The sequence below is a fragment of the Calonectris borealis genome, chromosome 22, assembly GCF_964195595.1.
Source record: "Calonectris borealis chromosome 22, bCalBor7.hap1.2, whole genome shotgun sequence".
Taxonomy (NCBI): domain Eukaryota; kingdom Metazoa; phylum Chordata; class Aves; order Procellariiformes; family Procellariidae; genus Calonectris; species Calonectris borealis.
The window spans coordinates 2,304,021-2,316,370 of NC_134333.1; the positions used below are offsets into that span (position 1 = coordinate 2,304,021).

The 12,350-nt window shown below is 44.7% G+C and overlaps 1 protein-coding gene and 1 pseudogene across 1 annotated transcript; one reads left to right on the forward strand and one right to left on the reverse strand.

The window, feature by feature from the left end:
- Window positions 1–441: 441 nt before the first annotated feature.
- On the forward strand, window positions 442–1,383 carry LOC142091692 (olfactory receptor 6C74-like). The gene has a single exon (XM_075171079.1). It carries the CDS (start codon window positions 442–444, stop codon window positions 1,381–1,383), a length of 942 nt encoding a protein of 313 aa, XP_075027180.1.
- Window positions 1,384–4,334: 2,951 nt separating this feature from the next.
- Window positions 4,335–12,350, reverse strand: part of LOC142091693 (von Willebrand factor A domain-containing protein 5A-like) — a 29,478-nt pseudogene continuing 21,462 nt past the window's right edge.

Consider the following 12,350-nt stretch of genomic DNA (forward strand, 5'->3'; position numbering starts at 1 on the left):
CTTACAGGGTCACCCACCGTAAAGCTCCAGCCATTTAACTGTCCACTCCCCGCCCCCCACACGCCCCATTTTATTTTAACTGTCTCTTTAGGCTCTGAAGATCAGACACAGAAGGAGAAGAAGAACGGATCACTGCTTCATACTCAAGAGCTTCTTCTACAGTGTGCATTCATTTGCCTTTGCATGCTTAGCATTGAATTTGAGTATTACTCAGAAAGGCAGTGTAGACTTCATCTTAGAAACCAGTGAGGAGGGGTAGCAGGCAATTCAGAGAGGAGATCTTATTGAGCCTTGGTGAATCCTCTGCTCTGGAAGAACACCCAGGAAAAAGGGAACACTGGCTCGTTTCAGGAACAAGGTTTTGGAGACTCTCGCTCATTACTTTTTGGTTTTTGTGTGCTTCCCTCAAAATATTTTTATCTGTTTAAAGATAAGCTACAGATGGAGAATCAAACAACAGTGATGGAGTTCATCCTCTTGGGTCTTGCTGATGATGATCAACTCCAGTATGTGTTCTTTACCACCCTATTAGTCACCTACATCTTGAGTTTAACAGGTAACATTCTCATCATCACCATCACCCTGATAAACCGTCATCTTCACACTCCCATGTACTTCTTCCTCAGGAACTTCTCCATCATAGAGATTGGCTTTACCACCACTGTCATCCCCAAAGCATTGGCCAACTTGGCTTTAGGCAAAAAAACAATTTCTTTAAGGGGTTGTCTCACTCAAACTTTTCTCTACTTCATGCTAGGTACCACTGAGTTTCTCCTGTTAGCTATAATGTCTTTTGACAGGTACGTGGCCATCTGCAAACCTCTACACTATGTGGCCATTATGAATTCACAAGTCTGCAGCCTGCTGGCGATTGCTGCCTGGATTGGTGGGGCTGTCCTTATTCTTTCTCCATCAGTGGTATATTTCCAGATGCCATTCTGTGGTTCAAACATCATTAATCATTTTTTCTGTGATAGCACACCAATGATTGAGCTCAAATGTGGAAATACCAAGGTCCTAGAGTGCATGATTTTAATCTCAGCAGTGTTCACCCTACTGGGTAGCCTAGCTATTACAGCTGTATCCTATATCAACATCATTGCTGCTGTGGTCAAAATCCCCGCTGTGGCTGGCAGACAGAAAGCCTTTTCCACCTGTGCCTCTCACCTCACTGTGGTGTCTGTGACATATGGCAGCTGCATCTTCATGTACCTCACCCAGACCAACAGACTGGACCTCAGCAAGGTGGTGTCCATCTTGAACACTGTGGTATCTCCTCTGCTCAATCCATTCATCTATAGCTTGAGGAACACACAGTTGCAAGAGGCCCTAAGGGAGAGCATCAAATGGAGTATAGTTATTTCTAAACACCCAGAAATTTGAGGTGGTTGTAAATGTGGACGCAATGGAGAACGTGAAAGAAAATAATTTAATAACATTTCTGTCCCTCCTTAGACATCCGTCCATTCACTGACATACCTATTCCTACACATCCATCCACCCATGCATTCATCCATTCATCAATCCATCTACAAACAGTTGTCAATATTCCTGTAGATTATTGAAACCTGTTCTTTCAGTTTTTCTCCTTCCTTTTTCTTGCCACAAGCTTTCTGGTTTTCTTTTCTTCATGTTGAATGATTTAGGATAGTGGTAGCTAGTCCACAAACCACTCTCTTGCTGGGTAGTCCAAGTCCACATGAAGAATGAAGGGAAGTACAAAGGGCTTTGTGCAAACCACATCACTGTGTCATTTAAGGAGCCACTTGTACACACAGAACAGTTCCTTCAATGGAATGAAATCAGAAAGTATGGGAAGGTATGGGACAGAGGGAAAAATAACGTCATCAGCTATCTGTGAATAAATGCCTGAGCCTTCCATCCTCATGCGTCTCAGTGATACGTGATGTGTGATAGATCTTTCTCTGATGTATATATACTTCACTTTGAGCCTCAGCAGGTGAAGAGTGTTGGCTGCTGTGTGAGCCGGCACAGGCAGGATGCAGGAACAAACATAAAACCATGGATGAAATGCAAAGAGTAAATTTATTTTCGTTACCTCGCCAACTGGGAGATCCCTGAAGCGATACCCTGGCAGAGGCACACAGGTGGGGACACAGGCACCACGGGGCTCGGTTCATGCTAGAGGATCACCGAACCTGCTGTTTTCGCCCGTATATCAGGGTTTCGCACAGGCGTAGTTTACCACCGTGCTTTGATCTTTCCCCACAGCAGGGCAGGAATCTCAATCGTCTTCAGTACGGTGCCTCTAAGTCTATCACAGGCCTATGTTATCTAAACACAGACGTTCTACTTGTCCAACACACAAGGCTAAACAACGGTTAGTACGATATATGTGTTTTTCGACACCTCAGCTGCAAGTCACTTGAGCATGTTTACAGTTCTCCTCGCCAATCTTCCATTATTTTCCCACAGCTACCTCTATAATCCAGTGAGTGAGGGTGGGAAGAATGCTAGATGTTTTCTGAAACAAACTGTAATTTTTGTTCACTGATGAAGGAAACAGTGTCAAATCTGTAACATGTACAGGTTTCAGTAATTCATATCATGGTTGCTGGAACCCATCTTATTTAAATTTTAGGAAACTGGGATGGGAATAATCTTACGTAACATCAGGGGTTGGATTCAGCACCTGATTTGGACCTATGTATAGGCATCTAAAAATAGGCGTTAGGATATGTGTACACATGGTCATCCCTGGCCTACACTAAGAAGACAACAACAGGAGTGATTAGAAGACATTGCAGACAGCAAAAGGGGTGTAATATGTGTACAGTTTGACCTGACTCAGGGCATCGCCAAAAATCAGCAACATGGGAAATGATAGGACGCTATTGATAACAAATGGGGAGTACGAGCTTAACAGAACTAATCAACAAGGTAGATATTACCAGAGCAACTATATCATAAGTATGAAAGAAGTCTTTAAACATAACAAAACCTTGGCTAGTGAGGAAAGGGTAAGCTTTTTATTTAAGGGGATAGCTAGTGGTAAAGGGCTAAGCGCTTTTTATTTAAGGGGATAGCTAGTGGTAAAGGGGAAGAACTTGGGTGGGGAAAGGAATATCAGGTGAAGCAACTCATGTGATGGTAACTGTCAGATGGTACATCTGTCAAACAATCCTGCTCCTGATCGGTGGAGTTCGGAACAGGAGAAGAAACCTGTTGCTGTCATAACCATACTTGTGTCTGACACCTTCATGGTTGAGAGACCTGGTGTCTTTTCCTTAAACTTGGTGAGGGAACACCTAGGGGACAGGAAAGGCATTCTGACTTCCTAGTGAAGAACTCTCTTTTACCAGCATCTTGTGCTACTTTAGATGCTCTGGACTACAACATGAACAGGGCTAGTAGATACGGCTTAGGGGCTCCACAAGATTCAGCTCCTATACAGTAGGAGCTGCAGGCCAAGCTGAACGTACCAGAACATCTCAATGGAATCGCCCTTCTGAGTTTCAAAAATGGCTTAAATAGAAGTGTTCTAGGGTATCAGAGCCATTGCCATGGTTTGGGTGATACAACACAGGATGTACCATATACCTTCTGGAGCAGCAGCTGGAGACAAAATGGAATAGCCTGGGACGTCTAAAAAGGCCCTAAATTCCCCGGAAACATTATTGCCCCAATATATTCTTTGAGTAATGAAGAGAAGTAAGTGTGTTCAAGGCATTGTTCATCTGAAAGATAGTCTGCTTAACAGGTAGGGATTCATGCCATAGAATCGCCAACAGGATGTCAGAAATGTCTGTATCTCCCCGTGATACCAAAAGCAGCTTAGACCACTTGTCTAGAACTGGCAAAATTAATTCCTCTCTCCTTTCTGTTCAGTGATTTTCAGTGGACTTTTGTCCCTTGGATTTACTAATCACACTTTCTGTTATTAACAGCAGCGAAGGGAAATAACACAGGAGAGCTTTCTTTGGCATCCCGTACATTAAAGATCACAATATCCTGCTGGTATCAGCTCACTAACTGTCACTATCACATTGCATTGAGCCTCGTCATTCTCACCCTCAGGCGTTCCATCCTGTGCCCAAGAAGGCTGCACATACGAGCAAGTTTGAACATATTTTTATTGGTGGTCAGAAAGCAGAGCAGGAGGTAGCACTGTTGGGCAGCAGTGGGAGGAAGGGAATAATGTGCAAATGTGCATGCTTGGGACCTGCTTTTTTACCTTGCCACGGAGACATTCCTTAGTGCAGAAGCCTGTGCGTATGCCATGAGGGCATCGCTGACTCCATTTCAGCTGCCCCTGGAAGCCTCTGAGCGTCAGCAGATTTTTGATGCATTGTGGAAACGGGGCACTGAGCATTTTAGTCAGAGGAGGGAGAGTCAGGGAGGTCTTGGAGCGCAAACTTCCTCAGCTCTTCACGTATCCAGGCTTCAAAATAGGACACTGGTAAATACTTCAGGGAAGATACGATATTTGTGTCCATAAGAAACACTGCCATGAGCCTTCCCATTGCAGACTAATGGGACACCAGAATCACCCTGTGAGGTAAAAGGAGTGGGAGAGGTCAGACATGTCAGAGCACAGCTTCCCTGCCCTAAGGAAGAAACTGGCCCTCTTGCCTCCCTCCGTGTAAAGAACCTCCTCTTTCGACCATCTCCCTCCAGGCCCAGCTCCACAGGGCTTGTAGCTGCCTCACTACTCCTCTAAGCCGATCCGTGAAGCAATTCAAACCTGGAGTCTGTCTGAGGTTCCGAAACTGCCTTCACAACCCTGAAAAGAAGAACGTAGTCCTACTTTAGACATGTGGGCATATCCGAGCTATCCCACTGTGTCAGGAGGATATGACAAAGGATTTACATGAGATCTGGAGCCTGCTGGAGCAGTGGCTAGGCTGGCTAGAATATCCCCAGGTATGTAAAAAGGCACATGATGCTGACAGTTGGGCAATTGCACCCCGGTTCAGTCAGCACATCAGCTTCAGAGCTCCTGAGAGGAGCCTCGGCACATCATTCTGAAGTATCCAGTTCATTTTAATCCCCCTCGTCCCCCACCTGAGAACCAACCTGACTGTCTAGACCCAACCTCAATCCCAAGCTTGGAACCCGAAACAACACTTACACAGAAAGTAGATTTCTTGCCATCCTCATCACCAGCGCAGATCATAGACTGACACAGATAGTTCCTTTTGAAAGACTCCTCACACACTTTGTCATGCTGCACCTTCAGGTCCATCTCCATCAGCACACTAGTCTTATCCCATGTCATCAATGTCCAGCCCCAGCCAGCCACTTTGCATATAGTTCCCGGTTCCACACGCTCGTTGTGGCTGGGCAAGGGGATACGACTCACTTCCTCAGTTTGGTCCTTGGCTTCAGCTGCCAAGCAGAGAGAACACAGGGTTAGAGCAGGCAAAGGAATGGGAACAAGTCCATGGTGTCGTGGTTTAAGTCCAGCCAGCAACTAAACACCATGCAGCCGCTTGCTCAGCCCCCCACTCCAGTAGGATGGGGGAGAGAATCAGGAGGGCACAAGTAGGAAAACTCACGGATTGAGATAAAAACAGTTTAATAACTGAAATAAAACAAAGTAGAACAGTAATAATAACAATGATAACAACAAAAATAATAGAATATACATAGCAGGCGATGCACAATGCAACTGCTCACCACCCGCTGACCGACACCCCATGTGTCCTGAACCGTGAGAGCCGCCCCCCACCTCCCCAGTTTTTATACAGAGCATGACGTCATATGGTATGGAATACCCCATTGGCCAGCTGGTTCAACCGCCCTGGCTATGCTCCCTGCCCCAGCTTCCTGTGCACCTGGCAGAGCATGCGAAGCCAAAAAGTCCCCAGTGCACGTACCACTCAGCAACAACCAAAACATCAATGGGCCATCAACGCTCCTCTCATACCAAACCCAAAACACAGCATGCCCCACCAGCCACCAGAAAGAAAGTTAAGTCTCTCCCAGATGAAAGCAGGACACTGATGTTTTCCATGGGACTCTGGCCTTAAGTAACACAAAAATCTGGTCCACAAAACTGTGTAGACCTAGCAGGAGGAAAAGTGAGTAAATAATCTCAGGAGGTGTATAATCCTTTCAGTAGACAAAGGGAAGACTAGGCAAAGGAGTTCCGGTTTAGACATCTGTTTTACAGATTTTGAAAGTTAAGTAAGAGAAGTGTACTACTGAAAGGCAAACTTGGATTGAATTCTTAGTGAGACTATTATAAAGCAAGCACTTTAAGCACATCTTTTTTGGGGGGAGTGCTCTTCGAAGCATGGAAGAAAATCTGAAGTTTATACGAGGTACTACATTTTTTCTGTTGCTGCTAGGCTCAAATCAGTTGTTGCACGTGCTGAAATTGAGCACACACTTCACATTACCCTCAAGTAACCCCTGCAGTCCTCTAGTTCCAAACAGAAATACAGCTATGCCTAACAGAAGCTCCACTGGTATGCCATTTGTCATCATCAGAGATGACAAGAAAGAGATTGTCCAGATCTTATCCAAGACTGTGCAGCTTGAAGAGCCAAAATTCCAACTGTATCAAAGGAGGAGCGCTCTGTGGGTATCCGATTGTCAAGTGGAGACTCACAATTGCCAAAGCTGGAAGCTGGTGACTTCTGGCACCAGCAGGAAGGCTACTGCTCCACCTGAAGATTTGCAGTTATGGAATACATTTAGTACGCTCAGAAAAGAGGAGGGAGAGCATGAAGGAGTGAGAGCTCTGTCAAAAGAAGCATGAGAGCCAGATGAGCCTGACCACCAACAGAAGGAAGAGATGAATGATAGTAGTGAGAGGCTCCGTGCTGCAGTGGGCAGACACCCCCATCTGCCAATCTGATCGCTGTTGCTTGCGTGGTCCTCAGGTTATCACCCCCCACGGCTCCTCATCGTGGGCACTAAGGAAACTGCCAAGTGAGACCTGAAGTGTCAAGCACGGCTACATCTGGCGAGGGATGTGAAGGGCAACAAGAAGGGCTTCCATAGGTCTATCAGCAGCAAAAGGAAGACTAGGTAAAATGTGGGCCTGCTGCTGAATGGGGCAGGAGTCCTGGTGACAAAGGACATGGAAAAGGCTGAGGTATTCAGTGCTGCCTTTGCTCACTCTTTACTGTTTAGACTGGCAACCCCTGGACCCTGAGACCAGTGGGAAAGTCTGGAGCAAGGAAGTCCCTTATCCTTGGCAACACGTAAACAAATTGCATCAGGTTAAGGAACATGCAAACAAATTGGACATAGGCAAGTCCATGGGACCTGACGGGATACACCCACTGGTGGAGCTGGTTGATGTCATTGCAAGGCCACTCTCAACCATCTTTGGAAGGTCATGGCAATAGAGGGAGGTTTCTGATGACTGGAAGAAAGGTGCCATTCCTGTCTTCAGAAAGAGCAGGAAGGAGGATCCAGGAAGCCTCAGGTCAGCCAGCTCAGTCCCTGGGAAGGTGATTGAGCAAATCCTCCTGGAAGACCAGCATAAGAAGCTGATGAGGAGTAGTCAGCATGGATTTATGAAGGGCAAATCATGCTTAGCCAACATGAAAGCCTTCTACAATGAGATGGCTGTCTTGGTGGATGAACAGAGAGCAGCAGATGTTGTTTACCATCCTCTTAGTAAGGCTTTTGACACTGCCTCCCATCACATCCTCATGGACAAACTGAGGAATTATGGTCTAGCTAAGTGGGCGGTGGGGTGGATTGAAAACTGCCTGAACTTGTGGGCCCAGAGAGCTGTGTTCAGTGGCATGAAGTTCAGCTGGAGGCCAGGCACTAGTGGTCTACTACAGGACTAAATTCTAGTCTGATACTTTTAACATCATCATTAATGACTCAGATGATGGGACCAAGTGCACCCTCAGCAAGTTTGCAGATAATTTGAAACTGGGTTGGGTAAAGTGTTGACAGGCTGGAGAAATGGACCAACAGGAGCCTCATGAAGTTCAGCAAAGGGAAATGCAAGGTCCTGCACGTGGAGAGGAATAACCCCAGGCACCAGGACAGCCTGGGGATAGACCAGCTGGAAAGCAGCTTTTCAGTCAAGACGTGGGGATCCTGGTGAACACCAAGTTGAACATGAGCCAGCAGTGTTCCCTTGTGGCAAGGAAGGCTAATGGTATCCTGGGCTGCATTAGGAAGAGCACCACCAGCAGGTCGAGGGAGGTCCCTTCTTCTCAGCACTGGCGATGCCACACCTGGAGTACTGTGTCCAGTTCTGGGCTCCCCAGTATGAGAAAGATGTGAACATACTGTAGGGGGTCCAGAAAGGGGCCACAAAGATGATTCAGGGACTGGAGCATCTTTCATATGAGGAGAGACTGAGAGAGCTGGAACTGTTCAGCCTGGAGAAGAGAAGGCTCAAGGGGGATCCTGTCAATTTGTATAAATACCTCATGGGAGGATTCAAAGAATATGGAATCCAACTCTTGTCAGTGATATCTACTGAAAGGACACGAGGCAATGAACACAAATTCAAATACAAGAAATTCCATGTAAACATAAGAAAAAACTTTTTTACTGTGAGGATGGCTGAACACTGGAACAGGTTTCCCAGAGAGACTGTGGAGTCTGCATTCTTGGAGCTATTTAAAAACCCAGGGGGATATGGTCCTGAGCAACCTGCTGTATCTGACCCTCCTTTGAGCACAGGAGGTGGGCTAGGTGATCTCCAGAGGTCCCTTCCAACCTCAACTGAATTTCTTGAAAATGGCCAAAGTAAAACACTGCTTCTTGCATGTCATTTTAGACAGTTATGACATTGTTATGAACATTTGAGTTACTCACCTTAAGGTCTCTTCATGAGTGAGAAAGAAGAACTTCACAGGTGCTCTTCACAGAAACATTTAGGTATCTGCTTAAAGATGTGATGAAACTTTGTCTGGAAATGCCTCTCCATTGAATAGAAATCTATGGCAGCATGAGCGTGGACTGTAGAAGTCCAATTTTGGTCAGGTGAATCTCTGCCAGTACCACAGGGGAAAGTTTAAATATCACGTCAGTGAATGTGGACTGATCTTCTTCACATTAGATTCCTTGAGATGTGGAAGCATCAGAGATGATATCTTAAACTCAGAGGCAGGGGGCTATCAAAACTCCTGGGGGAATAATTGAGGTGACTGAGATGCTGTCAAGTATCTGAGACAACGAAGACACAGCTATGAGTGATGAACAGAACCAGCAGGAGATTGGTACTCTTCTGGAGTGTCAGCCACAAGGCAGGTGAGATCCTCCGAGGAATGTAAAATAGCACTGTACCTCTATGCTTAGGTGCATGGCTAGCTTTCCTGATGTCTTTCATTGGCAGACAATGACTATTTTATTGGGAGGGGTATTCTTATTTTAATTATCCTTTTATTTCTTCCAAGACAGTCTCACCTTGTTCCCACAAAGAAGAGTTTACTTATGTGAAGGCAGGTCCTTGCATAGACTTGGTGGGTTATTGTGCTGCTTCGTTGTTTTTTTTATTTTTTTTTTTTAATTTAACATTCTTTTCTGCTTGCCCCATGTTTCCCTTAGGGGACTGACAGGAGCGTCAGCCAGCCACAAGGAAATCCAGACCTTCTTGTCTCTCATATACATAACCATTTGTGAGATCTTGAACATGCAACTAAAATAACCACCCTGACATTTTGGAGGGATTCACTCGTGTCAGATGCACTTTACTAACGGGCTTCTGGGAAGGTGGTGTTACCGCACTCGTGTGTAGCTGCTGTGGCCAGGGAGTACAAGTGAAGCCTGCACCAGGCAGATTCAAGGCTCACGCTCACACTCAGGTCCAAACTTCGTGCTTGTCCACACTGCCTGTGCGTTAGTGCTGGCTCCAGATTGCAATACGCCAGCTGATCTTTCCACCTGGGAAACTCGGGGACAGCAGGGTGGGCAGAGCAGGTGCAAGAGCAGATCTGGCTCGCCCTCACGTCTGCTGCTACAAGCAGTCTGTACGCCAGTGCCTGTGGCTCTTTCGGTGTGAGAACTTAGACTTAAGATTGAGACATAAAAATCCAGATGAGGAACGGCTCAGCTCCAGTTCCTGAAATAAGTGCATGCCAGCACATATGTTCTTCCAAACGTAAATTTAGTAGAAGATAAATCATATTGTGCTAACCATCATTGCTGGTTGACAACAGACTTCAAGGAAAAGAAAGTAAATATTAAATATGGCACCTTTCATGGACCTGTTATCCTGTTCTCTTTCTCTTTTTATAAAATTCAGATTTCCCACAGAATTATTTTCTTTTTTTTTTTTTGTTCTCCTTTCATGTTGAAATCTTCACCTGGAAAATTTAGATTTTAATGACTCTGAAACACAAAATGCATTCCCACAGTATTTTCTTGGTAATACTGGAACAAATCACATCACGCTTCACTCAAATCATCACTACATTTTTTATTCCTTTATTCCTTTATTTACTCATTCATTCATTTATTTATTTATTTTTAAATTCAAAATGGGAATGAAGTATTTGAGGCATATTAGAAAATTCACATTTACTCCAAACTATATTTCCGCTCCTCCTCCTGCTACTTTGCTTCATGGAACTTTTCTTCCAAGATGAATACAAAGGCCATCTGAATCCTGGTATGGTTGTGCAGCTGTCCAGGTGTGAATGCTCAGTGTTAGGTGGTTTTATTGTCAACAGAGAGAAATACTCGCTTTGGCACATGGTTCCTCTCACCAGCTTAAACAGCTTCTTTAGGATAAGAGGAATGAGGTCAGTGTTTCTACAGATTTCACTGAATGCAGGGACTACATCTTCATTAATTCCCGTGTCAATTACTGTCTAATCAGCTGTTTGGTAAGACAAATTCCACTCTGATGTAACTTTTATCGTCTCTTTCTTAGAGAGTCATTCAGATACTTTCATGGCTTACCAGCCCGCTCTTCTTCTACTAGACCTTCAGTTGTGTGCTGTGAGTGATCCTAAGAAAGTCTTCGAGACATTGTTGAATATATTGTCAGGCAAGTGAACGATGCTGAGATTTCTAACCATTTGTTTTCTCAGTAACATGGTTTTACAAATGGCGATTCCTTTGTTGTGCCTTCTCATATTTTCCTTTTCTTCTTTTCTCTCTTTTTAAGAAGACAAGGAAAAAAGTGCATCCTACCAACTGTGCATTGAGATGTGTAATACTTGGGCAATGAAAACAAAGGAGGAAAGAATGGAGAGCTGTGCTGAACTGGGCAAAGAGACAGAAAAGGAATTTGGAGGCAGGTATTGTACATTAGTGATTATCATGACAATGATGCCCTCTTCATCCCCAGTAGAAATGCCCACCTGCATTTGTAGTAAAAAGTTGCCCTGTAGGTTGCCATCTATCTGTTTCTTGAGTGTGACTGGTTTTTGTGCTTTGTCTCCACTTGGTCTTCCTCAGTGTGTCTTGGAGAAGAAGGTACTCTAGAAGGAGTGTTACAATCATCCCATGAAAACCTCCTAGGCAAGTTTATCTCATTTTTAATATCTTTGATTACTCTTTGTATTGTATGTGCTTTGAAAAAAATCACCTTTGGGGTTTTGTGAACTTGAATTCCAGTGTAAATCTTGGGTAAAGCCACTGTAGGAAGATTTGGTGGAACTCATATTGCAGAATACGTGCCAGTGATATTCTCGTCCAGGGACTAGTTTCCAATATCCACAAAGCTTTTAAGTCTCATGAAAGCACTTAGAATCTGCCTCCCTAAGTAAATAAAAAAAGAGGCCTAATCCTGAACAATCACTGGTTTGCATCTGTCCGTGCTCCTGACTGAGCCTGTGTCAGCAAGATTTCTCAGACATGCCAAACTGATGAAGTATAGGGTCTCGGCAGCTGCAGGTAGTGGATTACTGAGTGGATTGCTGCTGGACACCTAGGGTGCCCTCATGTCAAGTGTCGTTTGGAACTTCCATCTCTAGAGAAATTTTGAAATTAAAAAGTCATGAGCCAAGACATCTGAAAGCAAAACTGGGTTTTCTTTAACAGGCAACTCCATTCTTACTGTGGTGTTTTTTGTGGCGGCTAATCAGCATTTCTGCCCTTTTATCGAAACTGAAGCTTGTTTTCAATGAACTGAACTCATTTAGCTTGTATCTGCAATATTTAATAGCCTCGGTTGTGGGTGAAATGAGGATTATTTGGATTTGCACCAAAGAGAGCGGGAAGAGGTCTAAGCAAGACACAAATAAGTTGCAAAGTAAAATTTCACACTGAAATTCCTCAAATACATTTGCAATGTTAGGTGATACATTACGTGTTTAGATCCAGGGCTCTGCTAGTTCCATCAGCCACAGTGTATGTGCAGTTTTTGGACAGTTCCTTCTGGAGTGAACCGACTAGTGCTCTGAGATTAAATCTGGACATTGCAGACAGGTCTTTTTTCTCTCCAATGCCTGTTC